Raw genomic sequence first — 19855 nt, 5'->3', positions numbered from 1 at the left:
ATAATGAGGGGAACAGACGATTATTACAGCGTTATCTGCAGGGGTCCATTGTTATGGCTCGGCACGGTTCGATGACAGGGTTAAAACATCTGATATGGCGGCCGATAGTAGGGATGATAGAAATAGCAGTACCGCTAATACTCTACGCCACAGGCCTGGACGCACCACTATTTGAGATTCAATTTTCTTCACCCTCAATAAGAATAGACTGTTTGAATTGTAGCAATTCGACATTTCCACCTTATTATTCGCCTCTTTCCTGGCTTGCAAGTAACAACTATGACTCTCTGTATACATCACAAGGGGGGCGCATTCGGGTCCTCCAGACACTGATCAACCCTCATTAACTGCTTCCCTGTTGCCCGAGCAATTTGTATGAATTGTGGCAGGTAGTTCACCGTGCTATCATATAAATAATGCATCACCACCAGATTTCCCCCCTTATTAACATCACTCTGGAAGTTCTCCAGCTGCTTCTCAGGGGTGGGACTCAACGCCCATAGCCAATCCTGCACATCGACACTCCATCCCACGAATTTGGCTTGGGGAATAGTAGCCGCGAGACGTTGGCGGATACGCGCGCCTTCGGTGCCAAAGGGTGGCCGGAAGTAATTTGAGGTAATGCCTAGGGTTTGAGAGACTGCTGCAATATCGTTGTTGATTTCCCAGTCGATGGCGGCGAGGGACGGGAGTCCTTCCAAAGGTGGGTGGGTATAAGAGTGATAGGCTACTTGGTGCCCTTGTGCGAGCATGCCTTTGTAAACGTTGGTTAAATTTGTGCTTGTGTCAAGCAGCGCAGCGCCCACAGTGAAAAAAGTCACTTTGATGCCAGCCGCAGCGACTGTAGATACAACCCGCTGGGCATATTGTGGGTCCCCATCGTCAATGGCGAAGGCGAAAGAATTGGGGCGTGTACAGGCGAAGATAAATGGTGCAGTGCTGAGTTTGCTGGGGACCAAAAAGCCGCCTGGGACGGTCTTGACAATTTCAATCTTCGAGACTACTGTCGACGTGCTGGTATAGAAACCTTTGAGTGCAAAGCCAACGGACTTGGTCCGATCAATATTGAAGTGGGAAATCGGAACGTAGATATCTGTCTTCGCACTGTTGGAATATCGTGATGCTTCGACCGAATCCCAGGTATATGGGTACGGACTCATGCTTTCATTACAAGTTGGGTTATGTTGCTGGAGCGCTACTGTGAATGCGTTGCTCCCTGTATATGCGATGTGCAAGTAGCTCTTGTCATTTGATGTAAAGTCGCTGCATCCATTTGATATTTGAGTATACCAGGACAGGTCCGAGTTGCCCTTGGTGTTGATTGTTATCTTTCCACTGGACTGTTTGAACGCCGTGGCATCGTCACCTCCATGATAAAAACCGAGGTTGTTTGAATCTGCATTACCAAAAGTGTCGATGATAAAAGCTGATGGTCCCGTAGTTGCTGGCACAGTAGCGGTTGGTTCGACCACAGGGACAGTGGTAGGTACTGGATATGCAGTACCGGTGGTCCCACAATAAAAGGCAATTGGCCCAAGTGTGATCGGCTTGCTGATTCCCGAGAAAAGGAGTGTCAGGATATGATCAGTGTCGAGCCCAGGAAATTTGGAAAACGGAATAGTATAGTATTTCTCGGTTCCATCAAAAGTCCATCCTAGATCGGTCGATAGAAGATCATTGAGTGTTGGATTGTCCGAGGAACAAGTCGTCGATGTTTGTAGTTCAACGGTCAATGTCGTTCCCTTGGGTGCCTGGATCGTCATCCCAATGCCGCCATAGACATTGGTAGCCTTGGTGCAGCCAAGCATCGTATACCAATATGAAGACCCACTGGCAGGCGTCAAGGTGAGATGGTTATTTGCAACTATCACAGAGGTACTGGTATCAGGTCTGTCAGGGATAGGTGCCATCGTGCCATCATCAGAGGTTGATTGCAACATGGCGTTGTAGAAAAGAAACGTCAACCGGGATTGGGAAGCAAAGTCATCGACTAAGAGGTTTGTGCAGGACCCCGGGTTTCCAGGTGTGGTTGTGATAGGCTTGGTAGGCAGTGTGGTTGACGGAGAAGGAATGCTTGTTGTTACAGTGGACATGCCGCTCGAACTACTTGTACACGACAACTGTATCTGACCAATCTCCCAGGCTCCATTGATGCTGAAGGATTCGAATACCAAACCTCGTATAGCATTCAGATTTGCTCCCGTAAAAGCGCTCAATGGGATGGTATACAATTTGCTGGTTCCAGTAACGCCAGTAAAAGTTGCGAAGTGGCTATTATATGCTGTTGCTGTACAAGAACTTGAGGTCTGCAGCTCAACTGTAAATTTTGCACCCGAAGGACCCTTAATTGGAACTGTAATTGCATTGTACCCGTCTGTCGTCGCTTTCTCGCAGTTGAAGGTCGTATAGAAGTAGCTCGAAGAGGTAGTAGAAAAAGCAATGATCTTGTTCGCGGCATTGGCTTTGAGGTTGGTCGTGGTCCCATCGTCTACTCGAGCTGTTAGTATAGCTTTCTATGTCGAGCACTCCAGGGCATTCGGGAACTCACCGCTTGTATATTGGCCCAAAGAATTAAGGTTGTTCGCATAGTTGGAATAATCATCAACCAATAGACTAGTAGTGCAAGCAGCGTGTGCTGTATTTGCCCACCAGAGGAGAACTGCCGCGGGGAGAAAATATATCTTCATGTTGTTTCTATGAAGCGAACGAACGACAGAAGGAAGAAATGAAAGGTTGCGGACAGTGATTAAGATGCGACCAAGTGCATAGATATAGAGAGTAGCCAGTGGGGCAATACGATTCAAAATCGGAAGCTCATGAATACATAAAGAGAGGGGGGAGAAATCTGTACCACACAAGGACCTTTATCCATCCGATGGCGTCCATGCCCAGGTTACTATGCATGTTATTGTATGCAGGACCATGGTATCACTGCTCTAAAAACAACCCGCCCAGAGCCTAGCCAATGCGTGGTGTCTAGCAGAAACATTGTTCAGAATCTGCGCTGGCTCTGCAGTCCTTTAAGACACCGGGTCATGCATTATGATGCATGCATGTCATATGGATACGAGCTGCCTCGGGAACAGCATCCAAGGGCATGACCATGGCTTGTAGATCCTAGATCTCGCTTGTACTCTCTGGACGCCAAAGCTGAAGCTGGTAGCATGGATCCATGAAAACCTTTCAATATGCAAGTATACGAAGTATATGTCTTGTGAGTGAAGAGTGACGTCCAGAGAAGCAATTATTAATCGGTAGAACTGCGGTCGCTCGCCCTCGCCTAAGTCCCGCTCCCTCAGCGAGCAATTCAGGGGTTTCCTAGTCAGCACTATGGGGGTGACATGTCAATTCCATTGCCTTGGCGTCGGGAGCAAAGCTCAAAACTAACCAACGAAATTTGATCCCGATCAATGTCTATACTTGCTTTATGTAACCACAATATAAGACAGACTGGCTTGATCTGAGATAGTTTTTAGATGGAAGACGAGGCGGGAGCAGTGGTTCATGCCATCACGCAAACCCACAACAAACCCTATGTTTGCGTCATGTCGTACTGAATTTGATCTTACACTTTCGCATGACGCACACCGAACCTGATATATTTTAAGGGAGTGTTTATTTCAATTTCTTCGTTTTATCTCGGTCGTGGCTGGAGTTATTGTTATTGACTTATTACTTATTACTCTGAGGCTTTGACCAATAATTGCTTTATATACTACAGGTACAATGGCAGGTCCAGGCATACTTTCACGCTGGCCCACGCGTGCTACGAACCGTCGCACTCTCAGACATTTCCAAGCAACTACAAGCCACTTCTTCACCCAATCCTCACAGACGCAGAATCATCCGGCGCCAACGCCACTCCTCAATGACCCCTCTGGATTTGGCTTCATCCGCTCAAATCCTCGGACTCCCAAGCCCCGATCTGCAGGCGTGACAGAGATCCGTGGCCCTTATTATGCCGCTTATGGACGGCACCATCTGAAGGATTTGTTGCAAACAATGGGAACGCATATTGATGGCCTTAAGTTTGCCGGGGGAAGTTTTAACTTATTCCCAGAGAAGGAGTTGAGGGAGATGATAGACATCAGTCATGAGGGTGGTGTTTACGTGAGCACAGTAAGTCAATACCATACCCGTCTATATATCTGCTTCAGTTTGGTATTCCCATAACTGGGGATATTACGGGGGTGGAATAAAATTACCGGATGAAACACACTGATAATTTTACGTGTTTTCGTAGGGCGGGTTTGTAGAACACCTTTTGACACATCCCGACCCCCTCAACGTTGTTGATAAGTATTTTCGGAAATGCAAGGACCTAGGCTTTGACGTCGTTGAGCTCTCGGCGGGGTTTCTCTCTTTCCCACCCGCTGACTGGCTCCGACTCATTGAACTTGTCCAATCCCACGGCCTCAAGCCAAAACCCGAGCTCGGAATCCAATTCGGTGCCGGGGGGGATACCGAGGCTTCTGAGCTTAAAGCTACCGGAACTTCTGATCCAACCAAGATCATCTCACTCGGGAAGCAATTCATCGATGCCGGCGTGGAAAAGATCATGATCGAGAGCGAGGGTATCACTGAGAACGTAACGAACTGGCGGACAGATGTAATTCAGAAGATATTGAGCGACTTGCCCATGGAAAAGTTGATGTTCGAGGCAGCCGAACCCAAGGTGTTTAACTGGTATGTAAGGGAGTTTGGAGTCGACATTAATTTATTTGTAGATCATAGTCAGATTGTACAGTTGACGTGTTTGAGAACGGGCATTTGGGGCATGGCTGATACATTTGGAAGAATTGCGAGTTTTAGGAAATAAATCTACGCGTTGGTAAAGAAATAGAAGTGGAAGAGCGCGTTGGGGAAAATTAGAGGGGTTTGGCATCACTGCAGAGAGCGTGTGGTGGTCTAGTCTCTGAACATCTAGCAATATCTCCCTATGATTGGGGATAAAGGCTACACACTATATCCAGTGGTTAACCAGTCTAGATATTCCACTACATATCGACTATCGTTTATTCCAAAACTGGGAGCAAGTGTTGCGATTAAGTTCAGTGAGTATTATATGATTTATAGACCCGAGTTATTACTATCAATTCTTCTTGATTTTTCATAGTGTTAGTAAGCACATATATCCTTCACTTGTTTGAAAATCCTACATTAATACTTCCAATAACTACTATAACGGGCAGAACCGTGCATTCAATGCGGTGTTATGCACACAATTAGTCAATTCTTGAAAATATATTATTATAATGCTGCTGATCTTGGGATAATATTGACACCGCTCTTGGTTGAAGAGTACTTTAATTCAAACGGCGAAATAGTAGAATAAGCAAGTTTACTATATCAACCTCGTGGCAAATAGGTACACTTTTCCATTTCAAGAATAATTATTCCCAAGTAGTCCCCTATCTTCTGGCTAACGGCCTCCTCGCTGGATGTAGGTGTTGTAGCGAGCCCATCACTACTGCTTACTGATATCCCTCTTTGGAGGACTGGGAATCCACGAGAGCTTAAGGAGGGAATCAAAATTTAGTAGTGAATATCCCCGAATTGAGTTGACTCACTTGAAGGGAAGCAATGCTCACCAGGCTACGTCAGCACTTCTTAAGCCACTCCCATGGAACCTCAATCAGGTTCAAGCCAGACTCTGCTGATAAAAACAACGATAACACCCTCAACCTCAGCATCCTCAGGGTCAACTCCCCATCACCATCAACATGACCCTTCAAAGCGCCCTTAAGACTACCATCCTCTTTATCATAAGCTTGATCAATCATGCTACAGTCAACAAGCCTGTGGCGCCACCAGATCCAACCGCCCGGTCTAATGAATGCAGTATACCTTCCAAATATGCTTCATCAAACGGGACAGCAGACGACTCTCCCGCAGTCCTGGCAGCATTCGTAACCTGCAATAGGAACGCAGTAATCCACTTTGGCCGCGGAGTGGATTACAACATCCTGACGCCCATCAAAGCCACAAACCTCAATAACGTGATGATTCACATGCAAGGCAACCTCCACCTGCCCCGAGATATCATGGCAGTCCAAAAAGTTGTCAGCGGCAGCGTCGAATCCGCCTTATCAAAGCCCCTGTATTGGTTCGAATTTGCTGGTCCAGGGATAGACTTCCTTGGAAACGCGTATGAGGACGGGTGGATATATTCTTATGGACAAGCATGGTGGGATGCGAACCCGACCGACGCGACGGGTTTAGCTTTAAGACCGCAATTAATGAGTCTTAATACGACATACGGCTCTCTTCAACACTTCAAATCCCGACAACCGATTGCTGGGAATGTGAGGTTGATTGGGAGTAATATTGCAGTTACCGATGCCATCATCGATGCCCGTTCTAACTCCAGTAAGTTCCCGTTCAACACTTTTGGCTTCGCGGTTTCCGGCGCGAATATCTCTCTCACCAACAGTGTTATCTTCAATGGAGATTATGCTATAGCTATACAACCCGACTCGCACAATATCAATTTCGACGGGGCGACCATCGGGTTTGCAAGCCGTGGAATGACCATTGGGCCCATCGGCGAGGATCCGAATGTCTTTGCAAGCATTTCCAATATCAGATTCAACGATGTAACACTCATCGACAGTCTCTATGCAGCAAATATCAGAACTTGGGCTGGAGGCCAGGGGCTGATAAAGGACGTTTCCTGGTCCAATATCCGCAATTTCAACGTCACATTTCCAATATTCGTCACCCAGGCATATTCAAACCCGAATGGCAAGCAGCATTCTGGCAAACAGAGCACATCGGACGTGCTGCTTGAGGGGGTATCCTTCAAAGAATTCTCGGGGACGATCAACACTTTCCATCCCGGCGACGGGTCTTGCGTTACCGATCCATGTTGGTACAACGTGGGATGGCCGGGCTTGACGCACACCGAGTATGTCATTTTTAACTGCAGCACGGAATTGTCGTGTAGGAACATAACGACGGCCAATATATGGGTGTATCCGGAAAATGGTGAGACATCGAAGATAATTTGCGTCAATTTGAAGAGGAACTTGAACCCGACGCTGGGGTTCCCCTGTGGGTCGGGCTAAAGCTGTAATTGGAGAGGACTCATAGGAGAGATTCAACAGCGTGAGATTGAGGAGCTAGGTGGTGGCGCGGGATCATACTTTGGGGATTGGTTTGGAGAGCGGGGGGTAGCCTTAGGTAGGTATGGTATTAGTGCTCATCATTTAAGAAACATGGTTCCTTCAATTTTTCACTCACCTTGGATTTTTATGCAGTTTCTGCAATCCCAGCTCCTCTAAAACGCACTCTCCAAAGAAGCCCATCTCTGGCCCAACGGCTGCTTAAAAGGATCTGGGAACGAGGAATGGAAACACACTACCTACCTTATTGGAACATTCTCAATCCTCAATTTATAACGAACCACCAAGGAGCACCCATAAAGAATTAAATCGATTGCATTTGTAGGTAATCCATGTTCCATATGCCCATGGCCTTGACTCCGGCAAAAAAAGAGAGCCTTAAAAACTTAAGTACAGCCTGGCGAGGGGTATCCTAATGTACACAACATTGTATCCAGCATCTCCGTCTATACCTAGTTGATCGTGTATGCCCGATTCCTTATTGACCAATATAGGAGTTGTGATTGCTGTCATTTCCAGTTCCCGCCCAACCCATTCATATAATCCCGAGCGCTCATCTAGCCATTATTCATTCCTTGATCACCGCTTCCGTTCCCGTTGCATTCTCGTCCTTCTTCCCGAAGGCCCATCCCGAAAGCCCGCCCATCCAACTCGCCCTCTTGGCCCTCTTATCTTCTTCCTCGGTGGCCTTCCGGTTATTCTCCGGGTGATCCTGTACTAATCTCAATGGTCTGGGCTTATTCCCAGCAAAAGTCGTCGATTTCTCGACGTTCGGTCGTGGGGGGCTCTGGCTTGGAGGAGTGGACACCTCTCCAGAGTCTCCGCTAATGCTACTCGTCTCACTCTTCATGCCAGGGAAGTTACCTGCAGAGGGAGTTTGTCCACTACTAGGGACCCGGCGTTGTGCGTTTGGATTCCCGCCGACAGGTGGAGGGGCAAAGAAGGATTGCGAATGTCGGGGTGTTTGAGGACCATGGAGTGGAGGAGAGGTTTGGCCGCCTTTGTACATTTGATTCACGACACTGGCTGCTCCACCACTGCCAGTATACTGTTCGCTCTGCGGGCGGCCAGTGCGGAAGCTGGCTGAGCGATTGACGCCGAATGGGATACTGGGCGCGGTATCTGGATCACTGACCACGGAGTTGGTGGATGCCATCACTGATTGGGGCCGCGGCCGACGGCTTGCTCCTATAGCTACAGACTTTGCGCGCTGCAGGATGGAGGCCCCGCTGGCTTGCTCCTTGGGGGGAGGAGGAAGTTCCTTGTCCGTGTTCGCTCCTGGCTTGAAATCTGATGATTGGTCAAGAATCGCCTCGAAATCCTGATGCTGTAAAAGCCGTTCGATAATCTTGTTAATGTAGAGCGTTAACGCCTTGTTCTGGTCCTTTGCTGATTTCAACTCAGCCTCTAGACGTCTGTAGTTATCACTCTCTCCTTCTGCAACGTCCGACAACTCATCCGCGAGGCTTGGTGCTGCTGTTCGGCCTTCAAGTGCGCTTAGCGCATCTGGGTTCGAAGCGGATCCCATGAAATCGCTCTTTGCAAAGTCACCTGTCAATGTCTTCTCCGAAAGTAGCAATTGGTAGCTTTCATTGTCCTCCATCAACCTCGCATTCGTCATTCGTGCTTCCAAAAGTTGCCTTTCGACCTCTTGCATTCGGCCACCTCCCATGTTCTCAGACTCAACAAGCTTGATCTGTGCCTCAGCTAACTCTAATCGAAGGGACTCGACCAATTTGTCCTTCTGTAGAAGTAATTTCGAGTTGTTGCGAGAATCGCTGCGGTTGAGGCCGGCGGGTGGCGCAAATTGCCCGTCAAGGCTTGGAGAGGAATTATTTGCTGGGAAAGTCAGTATTAGAATTCTGGATCGGAATTGAACAGCTCACATCGTCTAGATATCCTTGACTCGTCGTCTGGATTGGACCTTTGACTCAGAGAATCCTTGAGTCGCTGAATGATTACTTGCATTTCCTCCTCCCGGTTGGACATCTCCTCCTTCTCCTTGGTCATGGAACTCCTCTCCGCCTCGTATATGTTCTCCATCTCACGCTTTTCTCTCAGCGCATCGCGCTTCTCATTCTCTAGAAGTTCCAACTTCTCCTCCTGCTCGTGCAACCGGTCCTCGAGCTTCCCTTGCTCTAGGAGGGCTTCGTCTAGTCTTGATTGTAGAACCTGGGCCTCCTTCTGGAACTGTTCTGACGTAATCTCGGCATTATGTAGTCGCTCTTTCAAGTCGTCCAACAAAGCGACCGTCTCTGCTCGCGCGTCATCATCGGCCTCGGACGCGACGCTGCTTTGACTGAGATTTGAGGTGCCGGCACCGGGTCTTTGCATAGCAGATCGCGCAGACATAGGAGATCCGCCTCGTAATGATCGAGTCCGGGCGACCCCATTTGTTGCTGCTGTTGACGAAGGAACGGGAGCACGCCCTGGAGTGCGAGATGGCGATGCGCCAGGTGGATCTGTTGAAGTCCGTCGACCGCCAGATGAGCCTGGCAGTGGCTTCTTGGAAGCGGCAGACATCTTGAGGCGGTGAATACAATATCGAGCTGGCGCTGAATCGAAAATGTACGTGCCGGGCTGGGTGGAAGATGTTGTTCGTAGGATCAATCTGGAGAACTGGGCCAACTACTTTGAATGGAAGTAGTTCTACGGCCTGATCCTGACGTGATCCCTCGGGAAGACTAGGGGTACTGCGCCTCAAGGATCTGGTGTTTGTGTTGGCTAGCTTCAAATATCTACGAGCTGAAGAGTAAGATGCAGAATGAGGTTGCGGCTGTCAACACGGGTGGTGGATGTGATAAGGTAACAGATCGCATTTGTTCTGTTGTTGACATTAATTTGCGCCACGGTATCTATCTCGCTGTAAATCACCAGGGTTGCTTTGCATACGGACTAATCCCTTGCGCCAACGCCAATAACAAACAGTTAATTATATCACGTCCGTTAAGGCAAGGAAGCTTGGACTTGATCTCCGGTCTCATGCGAATTGAAACCGGTGTTTGGTCGGATCATGTTTGAACTTAGGCACATCCTCCGGTGAAGCCAGCATACATAGCAGATACCTACCTGGTACCTATAGCAGGAGAGTTGCAGACAGATTGGACTGGTACCTATAAGTATCTGTCGTGCTAACCGCGAGCTGTCCGTCCTCTCTACCTTGGTGCCCCGTACTTAGTCGGCGCATTTGCCAACATCCCCGGGGGAACAGTAGGTACCTACGTAGGATAAACAAACAATGGGACAATAAGAATGAAAGGTCGCCTTGTTGCAACAGCTCTACTTCATAGGTGACTGAGGCTCCGTACCTTGTACCTCGCTGTGCATTGTATGAGGCAGGCTCGGCAGGTACGGGGTACTTCGTGCTACGTACATGTAACGGACAGGCAAATACACCTAAATATCAGGCTGCACTTGAATTGGTGCCTGAGATTCATATCATGTGATCTAGTTCCACTTTAGGACTGGCGTCATGCGGCCGCACATTTGGCGAGCCAACTCTCAACTTTCGCGTCTCTCACATTTTCAAGAAATCTTCAAACCAATTTCGCCGGAGCGTATCAATCAACCACACATTCAAGATCAACCAAGACTCTTGAACTCGCAACGATGGCCCCAGTTAAGAAGTCTAAGAAGGATGCCAACACCATCAACTCGCGCCTGGCGCTTGTGATGAAGTCCGGCAAAGGTATGCGACCAGACTCAACTCGACCGTCAAAAACAGATAATTGACAGCATCAAAAAACAGTCACTTTGGGATACAAGTCTACCCTCAAGACGCTCCGCTCCGGAAAAGCTAAGCTTGTCCTGATCGCCGGAAACACCCCCCCTCTGCGCAAGAGCGAGGTACGTTTCGAAGATCAACCCTTCATTGCTACGGTTTTCTAACTTTGAGAAGCTGGAATATTATAGCATGCTTAGTAAGACCCAAGTGCATCACTTCCAGGGAAACAACGTAAGTACACACATATCCCCTCCCCTATATGAATGAAGCAAGCTCTTCTCCACTCCGCCGAAGGCTGGAAAAGGTCTGAAGCGGCTGCCCCGAGAAAAAGTCTCTGACTTTGGAGGGTATACATTGGCTTACTCTTTTGGATGGATAGATCGAGCTGGGCCGTTCATGCGGAAAGCTATTTAGATGTGGGTGTATGGCAATCCTCGATGAGGGCGATTCAGATATTCTCAGCGGAGAGGGCATGTAAATCACATCGTGCCAGATGATGGGGAACGGGAAACTCTAGCATAGCTTATAACAATCCTCAGTTCAACTTCTTACACCGATTGTCACTACTAAATCCATCCTCAAAAATTGCCGTTTGTGGGTGAGCCAAGGATCGTCAGCCGCTGTAAGCGAACCTCGGCGTAACGTGATCATGATTAGTCATCCGATTTGAATACCTCAATTTCGGTCAAATATGGGGGCCTGGTTCTAGGAATAGTCTCACTTTGCGACCGGCTAGATACTTGATCAATAATTATAGTGCTGTACGTCGACATCTAGATTATATAGGAAAGAAGGAGTCATACATACCTCCTAGGTAATGGCCGTTGGGCCTTATAATGATGGCGAAAAGAGTTTTGCCCCAAATTCGCCCAAGCATGCGCGATAAATCCGGCTTCGACTTCGACAACTCCCCGTCCGTCACCGTTTCCCCTGAACATCAAAGCCCAAAATCCACCTCGAAACCAGTCAATAGTAGCATGCCGACCCGCCGGATACCATTATTATCGCAATAATAAGCCATACACTATGTCTCGCTTTAATCAGGTACTCGAGTATTGCGGGCCGCAAAATACTATCATTGCATTTGGTCATCATCCTTCGCGACTCTGCACTTATTATGCGTCTTGTTCTACTCAACTGCGGTCAATACCTCGCTCGTACGTTTTAAAGGCTGCTACGGACTCGCTGATGCTATGCTGTAGCTCATTGACCCTAGAAAGAACCAAGACAGCAGCGGTTGCGGCAAGTGTGCATCCAAAGCTGGAAGTAGTCGTCCCGCTCAAGTGGATCTGGGATGGAATACTTATTTTGGTGGCAGATTAATGTTTCGTTAGCAAAGTCTATTGAGAAAAGGGAGCAAGCAGTGAATAGAGACTCCATATCTGTGAATCAGACCTTTCGCCCCAAACCGCGGTGAATATAGTAGTATTTGCAAAACTGTTAAAGCGGAAGGCTGCGTCTCCATCTACATATGTCTTCCTCTCCTTCCACCTCCACCTCCACCTCCACCTCCCTTCACTATCAATTCCAACTCATTAGCATCGCAACATCCAATTCAAATCTCTTTCCCAGTTCTCTTCAGAGCCAATAAGCTACAGCACAGCCGAAAGATCATTAGCAATCGTATTGGTTAGTAGCTTCCTTGATGAATCGAGTTAACTTGAATCTGACTAGACTTAGTACAGACGTTACGCATCCGTTCAGTTTCAAACATTCAACACCTAATTGAGTGGCATATTCCTGATCCACTCTACGGTAAGCACTTGCCCATAGGTGTGATTCATACATTATGGATCCCCGACATCGCCATAATAAAGGAGGAGAAAAGTGCAGACAACCACGGTGGAAATGCTAGACAAGGCACATCTGCCCCTAGAGGAATGGGACGGGCATCGTCATCACTATCGCAAGGCGCCCAAAGATATTGAACTGCCGCTCAACCAGGACAACCAGGCTACCAACCTCCACCTCGACCTCTGGTAGTCAGGTATCCAAAGATATTTTTTACCTCGGGCACAATTACACCAAAGCCAACAATCAAATCCTCCTGGTCCAGCAACGGCACCCTAACCATTATCCCCACTCGCTAGACTCGCCCAAAGCACGACCTGAATGAGAGCTGAATCATGGCCGGAACTCAGCGATATGCCGTCCATTACTCGAGTCATGAGTCAAGCTACTCTAGGACGTGCACGGCTTCCAGGTTCTACTCAGGCTCTGTGCTGCATAAAACTGCCAGTATGCTTTACATAGAGATCACGGCCTGCTTCGGACTAGCTCCTTACCCAAGGTGCAGATTTGAAAATACTCCATGATCTCCGCGACGACCTCGCCACTTTCCGAAACAGGTTCTTACTTGGCAAATGGTTTTCAACTCACTTCTCGAACGTGCATAAGTAGTAATATTATTCACAGTGATTCTCTTAGATGTAAAGAGAGTCATTGATGGAGGAAACTTCACGTTTAACGATCTATGGAATATCCCAGCTGATCCCCAAAACTAGGTGACAGGCAACCAAGATACAAGGGCGGTAATTTACCTTATTCTTTCCCAGGATATTCATGGAGTAGAAGGAAGTGGCGGATTTGGCTTTTACATTGGCAAATCCATCTAGGTTGGCAACCGTCGACAAGGTCATGAACTGGCCCTCGTGAATGAAGGAAATCCCGGCCGTATGTATGCTGTCGGATATACGGCGAAGTCGGATGAGATGAAGATCTTGTGCAACTTTTCCAATACACCAGTCGAGTGGCGTGATAGGATATTGGGCGTGGCCGAACATACTTCGTACAGTAAACGGTATACCCACCACCTAGTTTTGGCATTCCCACCTCCCAAACCTTACGCATCAAGCATACAGCGCACCACACCAAAACTCCCACCAAACTTGCTGCTCCTACCATATCCTACTTTGCTCTGTCGAAACTCGGATCTCGTACATATATAAGGTACTTTATGTTTAATTAACTCGCCTCTTAACATTAGGGAGGATGTAGTTGCCATTCGGAGGTGCTTACAGAACCGAGACACCTGGTAAGAGCCTAGCATACGCTGCTATGAGGGTTCCAGGGCTTCACTAGAGGGCTAGCACCTATAGGGGCACCTACGAAGTACAGCGAAGCCTAGAGGGTGGGCTCTAGGTTTATACCACTGGCCTTAGGCACCTGTAGTCGGCTCTCTAGGGCTAGGCTTGAGCACTATAACGAATACATCATATGTCAGATATAGAGATGTGGTGGCAGGAAGAAATTCCTGTATAGAGTAGATAGAAAAGGCTGATGAGAGTCATAGGATAGGCACAGCCGCACGGTAATAGCGACAGGGCGGCAGAAAGGTGGGCATATTCGGTTATCCGGTTGTTGGAACAGGTTGTGATAGGCAACATGGTGGGAGCAGCAAGTTTGGTGGGAGTTTTGGTGTGGTGCGCTGTATGCTTGATGCGTAAGGTTTGGGAGGTGGGAATGCCAAAACTGGGTGGTGGGTATACCGTTTACTGTACGAACATACGAATGTCAACCTCTTCCAGTCATAAACCAACGCTGTGCTCTCTAAGAAGGTAGCACTTTGGAATCCAGGCCTAACTCCAAAGTACCTCTTCGATATATCGATGGCAAAGAATTCAGCGGTACCACAGAGATCGGATTCGCATTTACCGAATTCGCAGAGACCGGAAGGAGCGTGCCTCCCGGAGTCCCGGACAAGACCTCAACTGGCAGGCACCTATGACAGAAATGCCGTTAGCGCATACCGAGTTCACTTGTCAGGTAATTACAACTAATCAGGAGACCAAGGAAGTACATATCTATCGAATCAGCAACCGGAATCTTGCTCATAGCCTCTCTCTGGTCGTTAGCGCAGTTGGGTCATATTGCTATCAGATGGGACGATGGCCGAGGGGAGGTCACTTTCCAACCCCCAAGGCCTTGATCCCGGCGACTACCCAGTCGGTGGAAACGTTATCGTGGAGATCTATATGGGAGGGGGAAAGCGACATCCAGTCCCTTTCGCAAGGCTTCCTGAGCCTGGACCATTTACCGGCTGGGATAATTTGAACCTCATGGGTGAGTACTGTTTTGTTATGGCCCAAGGTTTGCTCTAGCCGGAGCATTCCCCTTGATCCAATATGTATCCTGCGAGCACAGTACACTGCTAACATAAGTCTAGGGATTAAGTATGAATTGCAGGATAAGAATGGGCAATGGAAGTCAACGTAGAAGCATGCATCCCATAATAAGCACCGCTGTATCATCATCACGAGCACTACAATGGCAACACCTACCTTTCGTCAACCTCTCGCTATCGAACTTCCTCCAACTAATGCATTGCCACATCACCACTACCCGCGCCGTTCAATCCATCAAGATCGCCCCCATTTCCTACACGCTCAAATTATGAGATAATGTCATATTGATAGATTAGAGGGCGCAGGTAGTAGTGATAGAGGAGATAGGTGCTGCTGTTGCAGTGTTTTGTATTGATAATAGCATCCTCGATAGCAACTCAGGTTCATACACTTCCTCCAACCGATCCATTGCCCCATTACCATTACTCGTGCCATCCAATTCATCAATACGACCTTCATATCTTATACACCTTCATCTCCTACACGCTCAAATTCCACATCTTCGAGATCACTGAAGTTTCTTACGCCACCTCAGGTGCGTGTACAGTCGTAAGCAACCGTACATTTGTAGGAGGGAGTCTGCCAGGTATCGCGGCTAATTGATTGAATTATATGCTGAATTATGTGTCGAACTGGTTGTTGCATTATCCAAGCTTATCACGTAATTAAAACATCCCATTCCCACCTACATGACTTAACCGGTAGACAAGCCGGATAATTGTTAAGAGAATATACCTCCTTATCGTGATTAATATAAGTTTTTCCCCCGTTAAGACAGCTCTATTTGGTCAAGGTTGTAGGATTATCTCTATTGTAGGATTATCGCGGGCTATTTCTGTCTTGTTACTGGGGGAAAATATGAATACGGGGAGTCGCTGACTCTACCTACGATACGCTGATCCTCAATAAAAGCCAACTTTACGATTTTACTTTAATTTACTCTATGATTATTTGTACTCTTTTTAGAGGTTAAGTTCACTGTATGAGTTTACTCTATGATTAGATCATACGAGTTTTTATAATACCTAAATGCTAGTTTAATCTATCTTATAATATTCAATATTTAAAAGTTGTGCGTATTTTATAAGTGTCTTATTGTACAAGGGGTTTTAGTAACAGGTTAAATCAAAATAAATATTTTTTAAATGTTGTTCAAATGTTAGATGTTCGAGGGTGTGAAGCACTGACCAGGGTATGCAGATGCAGGTACTGTAGATGTAGAAATCATTTCGGGAAAAGTTTCCATCACCAGCAGCACCCCCCGAATACCATCAGCACCACCAGCATATCATCAGGAGACATGGCCAACCATCACTATTCAGTGAACTACACAGCTATGAATGGGGAAATTGTCTCTTATCAAATGGTCCCTAAGATACCAGATAAAGAAATCTTTTCGAAGCTGGATTTCCCAGCACCAGAACCAGCACCAGAACCAGCACCAGATATGGTGCCAAGTGAGTATCTAAATGAATGATGCATTGGAATATACAGAACTAACATAGGTATTATATAGAAACTTTAAAAAAGAAGCTCGAAGATGAGCTAGATATTAGAGAGAGGAGTACTAGTAAGTGCAACGCCATGCAACCTGATGCTTGATGTTTGATGATATTTGCTCAAATTGTGCTACCTTTGCTACCTTTGCTACACGACTTCTGCTATGCAATCTTTGCTACACGACCTAATTGCTAACATGAACTATGCTACCCATGCTACTTGACGCGTTTTGCTTGAGCTATGCTACTTAACTGGGCTATTTGGCCGTCCTACTTGACGCGTTTCTTGAGTTGTGCTACTTGACGTGTGTTACTTGAGATGGGCTACTTGGCTGGACTACATGACGCGTGTTGATCATTTGTTACCTTACTTAACTGGGCTATTTGGCCGCGCTACTTGACGCGTTTCTTGAGGTACCTAAGGTAGGTACCTATGCTACTTGCTTCTCGAACTAAGTCACTTGACCTGTGTTTGAACTGAGCCACTTGACCTGGATCACCTGACCGGTGCTGCATGAGCTGTGGTGTTTGAACTGAGTTACTTGAGTTGTGCTTTATGAGGTGTGCGTGCCTGAGCTGGGCTGCCTGACATATGTGTGCATCTTGAGCTGAGTCACCTGACTGGTGCTGCTTGAGCTGTGTGTGCTCATTGAGTAGTGTATGCTTCTTGAGCTGTACGTGTTACTTGGACTGAGACACTTGACTGGTGCTACTTGAGCTGTGTGTGCTACTTGAGCTGTGTGTGCTACTTAAGCTGTATGTGCTTCTTGAACTGTGTATACCTCTCTGGGCAGCCTGCCAGGTGGTTGCTGCTTGCTAGAGGTTGATGCATGTTCCTTGTAATGCTGTATTAACAATCATGTTGCTTCGTCATGGCTTAGCCTGACGCGAATGTACCTGTACACACCAACTATAATGTTGAAATTCTGGACGAGATGCCACCAGGTATATAGTACATACTTCGACTGGCTCCAAGGCCGTTGCCGTAGTGATCATGAACATAATTCAGATGCCAAGTTTGAATGAATCCCATCGATCACGACTTGTCACACTTATCGTGGACCTCAACCTCGAGGATGTTGGGCCGTCTACCAGGCTAATGTGGGCAATGTTATGCCGCAAGTGTGGTTGTGATTCTGTTTCCAGAGAAGCTCTTTTACCATTGTTTTGCTTTGTTTTCCTTCTACGTGCGACCACCGTATTGCCACTATGATGAATAATCCTAACAATTGTGATAGTCGAAGTAGTACACGGGTTGCCGCCCTGGGATGGGCTTTATATTGACGCCGACGACGAGAAGGAGCCCACCAAGGAGGAGATGGAGAAATGTGTCGCTGCTGCCGCTGCAGCAAAGCTCGTCCGGCAGAAATGGGTGGTAGAAGAGAAGCGCCGAGCGAAGGCGGAAAAGGAGAAGGCCGCCACCGAGATTTGTCATCCGGCTACAAAGCAATGATTGATAATAACATATCACGTGAAACGCTAGTGGCGACCCATGTCCACTTCGCCTAAATCCCCCTCCCACATTCTGAATTTCCAACTGCCTCGCTTCCACACCAAAACATCTACACCTCAACACCAACCCGACATCAATCAAGATGGCACGACGACCAGCAAGATGTTACCGGTACTGCAAAAACAAGCCGTATCCCAAGTCTAGGTACAACCGCGGTGTACCTGACCCCAAAATACGCACGTGACTTTCTATCGCATGATTTGGCTTCTTGTTGCTAATAATTTGTTAGGAATTTTCGATCTTGGTCGAAAGCGCGCCACCGTTGACGAGTTCCCACTTTGCATCCATTTGGTTTCCAACGAATATGAACAGTTGAGCTCTGAGGCTTTGGAGGCCGCGCGAATTTGCGCCAACAAGTAAGTACAGCCGAGTTGGAAGATGGAGGATGGGGGATGGAATATGGAAGAGAGAGACAGCGGGGTTGATTAGGATGGAATTGGAGATATTTTGATAACAGTTGCTGACTGTTATTCGCAGGTACTTGGTCAAGATTGCCGGAAAGGAAAGTTTCCATCTCCGTGTCCGCGCCCACCCATTCCACGTTGTCCGTATCAACAAGATGTTGTCATGTGCCGGTGCCGATAGACTTCAGACCGGAATGCGTGGTGCCTGGGGCAAGCCCAACGGAATCGTTGCCCGTGTCAACATTGGCCAGATTCTCTTGAGCGTCCGCACTCGTGATGTCCACAGAGCTACCGCTCTCGAGGCTCTCCGACGATCACAATACAAGTTCCCTGGCCGCCAAAAGATCATCGTTTCCAAGAACTGGGGCTTCACTCCTCTCCGCCGCGAAGAATACCTGGAGAAGAAGGCTGAAGGAAAGGTCATGGTTGACGGTGCATATGTTCAGTTCTTGAGCAACAAGGGCAAGCTGGCCGACAACGTCCGTCGTTTCCCCGCCGCTTTCCAGGAGGCATAAATGTTTTTCAAGTTTCACGGATGGTATTATGGCAGATGAAATGGGCGTACATATGCAGTGGCTGCATTGCAACATGGCTCATGGCATTTGATTATCTGTTCATTGTACTTGAGGAATTGCTATGACTTTACAAATATTGGTTCCAAATGTGACCGTATGTGACGTGGGCTTGCAATTTTCCGAGCAAGCGTGTGACAAAGCGCAAAATGGCAGTTGGTCCCTTGGCGAGCCAGAATATACGCGTTCTACGATATATCATTCACCTCCGATCTACAATTTAGGGCCAGAAGTAGCCTGGATCGCCTACAATAGTTAACCTAGGACTGCTAATTGTCATCTATAGCGATAAGCCCACCGCTACGTCATACAGGAATAGCTTCACTTGGGCGATGGCGACAGCGATAGCGAGCCGGGTAGTACGGGTGGTAGGGAGCATCATGGCGCATAATGTAGACAGCGGCTTACATGGTAGCTTATTTGGTTTGTAGGGCTCTAGTACAGTGGCCGATGAATGGCAATTAGCAAAGCCCTTGAACAGTTAAACGGCTTGATATATCCGCTATGTACCTAGGTCAAATATAATGTCGTCTGGGGGATACGAAAACCATCAACTATTTACACTCCAAGCCTCCGACAGTTGAAAACAGGAATGGCAACCCCTGCACCTCCTCCCTCTGATAATCATTGAGCTTACTCTGCCTGGACGAGGAAGTGGTGAGGAAATCCTGATAACGACTCATTCGATCGATATGCCCCACTAGGATATGTCATTGTTGATTAGCGTGTACGTAGTACTGTACCTATCCCGCTGTTGACGCTCCTCTATCTGCGCTATGAGCTGCGGAAGTTCGAGGGTCCAGGTCTTCAAGTCGAATGAAAGGAGGAGACTACTTGGAGATATAGTCGATGTTTAGAGTGCAGAGTTGCAATTGACAAGTGCGTCGGGACTTTG

General features: G+C 47.6%; 8 protein-coding genes across 8 annotated transcripts; 6 read left to right on the top strand and 2 right to left on the bottom strand.

Annotated features, from left to right (window-relative positions):
• Positions 1-296: 296 nt before the first annotated feature.
• BP5553_05177 (Uncharacterized protein) lies at positions 297-2687 on the bottom strand (the record flags this gene model as incomplete). Its single annotated transcript, XM_032013800.1, has 2 exons — positions 297-2488; positions 2549-2687. 2 exons carry the CDS (start codon positions 2685-2687, stop codon positions 297-299), a joined length of 2331 nt encoding a protein of 776 aa, XP_031870400.1.
• A 1039-nt stretch (positions 2688-3726) lies between these two features.
• On the top strand, positions 3727-4819 carry BP5553_05176 (Uncharacterized protein; the record flags this gene model as incomplete). Its single annotated transcript, XM_032013799.1, has 2 exons — positions 3727-4119; positions 4244-4819. The coding sequence occupies 2 exons, from the start codon at positions 3727-3729 to the stop codon at positions 4817-4819; spliced, it is 969 nt and encodes a 322-aa protein (XP_031870399.1).
• Positions 4820-5723: 904 nt separating this feature from the next.
• On the top strand, positions 5724-7067 carry BP5553_05175 (putative exopolygalacturonase; the record flags this gene model as incomplete). Its single annotated transcript, XM_032013798.1, has 1 exon — positions 5724-7067. The coding sequence occupies one exon, from the start codon at positions 5724-5726 to the stop codon at positions 7065-7067; it is 1344 nt and encodes a 447-aa protein (XP_031870398.1).
• A 625-nt stretch (positions 7068-7692) lies between these two features.
• BP5553_05174 (Uncharacterized protein) lies at positions 7693-9647 on the bottom strand (the record flags this gene model as incomplete). Its single annotated transcript, XM_032013797.1, has 2 exons — positions 7693-8963; positions 9011-9647. 2 exons carry the CDS (start codon positions 9645-9647, stop codon positions 7693-7695), a joined length of 1908 nt encoding a protein of 635 aa, XP_031870397.1.
• Positions 9648-10733: 1086 nt separating this feature from the next.
• BP5553_05173 (putative 60S ribosomal protein L30) lies at positions 10734-11158 on the top strand (the record flags this gene model as incomplete). Its single annotated transcript, XM_032013796.1, has 4 exons — positions 10734-10812; positions 10873-10970; positions 11023-11079; positions 11153-11158. 4 exons carry the CDS (start codon positions 10734-10736, stop codon positions 11156-11158), a joined length of 240 nt encoding a protein of 79 aa, XP_031870396.1.
• Positions 11159-14735: 3577 nt separating this feature from the next.
• On the top strand, positions 14736-15063 carry BP5553_05172 (uncharacterized protein; the record flags this gene model as incomplete). Its single annotated transcript, XM_032013795.1, has 2 exons — positions 14736-14910; positions 15014-15063. 2 exons carry the CDS (start codon positions 14736-14738, stop codon positions 15061-15063), a joined length of 225 nt encoding a protein of 74 aa, XP_031870395.1.
• A 1209-nt stretch (positions 15064-16272) lies between these two features.
• BP5553_05171 (uncharacterized protein) lies at positions 16273-17924 on the top strand (the record flags this gene model as incomplete). Its single annotated transcript, XM_032013794.1, has 3 exons — positions 16273-16429; positions 16489-16542; positions 17710-17924. The coding sequence occupies 3 exons, from the start codon at positions 16273-16275 to the stop codon at positions 17922-17924; spliced, it is 426 nt and encodes a 141-aa protein (XP_031870394.1).
• A 142-nt stretch (positions 17925-18066) lies between these two features.
• Positions 18067-18903, top strand: BP5553_05170 (60S ribosomal L10 protein; the record flags this gene model as incomplete). The annotated part of the gene is made up of 3 exons (XM_032013793.1): positions 18067-18139; positions 18214-18340; positions 18462-18903. The coding sequence occupies 3 exons, from the start codon at positions 18067-18069 to the stop codon at positions 18901-18903; spliced, it is 642 nt and encodes a 213-aa protein (XP_031870393.1).
• Positions 18904-19855: the final 952 nt, after the last annotated feature.

This window comes from Venustampulla echinocandica (assembly GCF_003357145.1).
Source record: "Venustampulla echinocandica strain BP 5553 chromosome Unknown scaffold_2, whole genome shotgun sequence".
Lineage (NCBI taxonomy): Eukaryota > Fungi > Ascomycota > Leotiomycetes > Helotiales > Pleuroascaceae > Venustampulla > Venustampulla echinocandica.
Note: the sequence above shows the minus strand (reverse complement) of the source record. Positions and strands in the feature narration are given on the sequence as shown.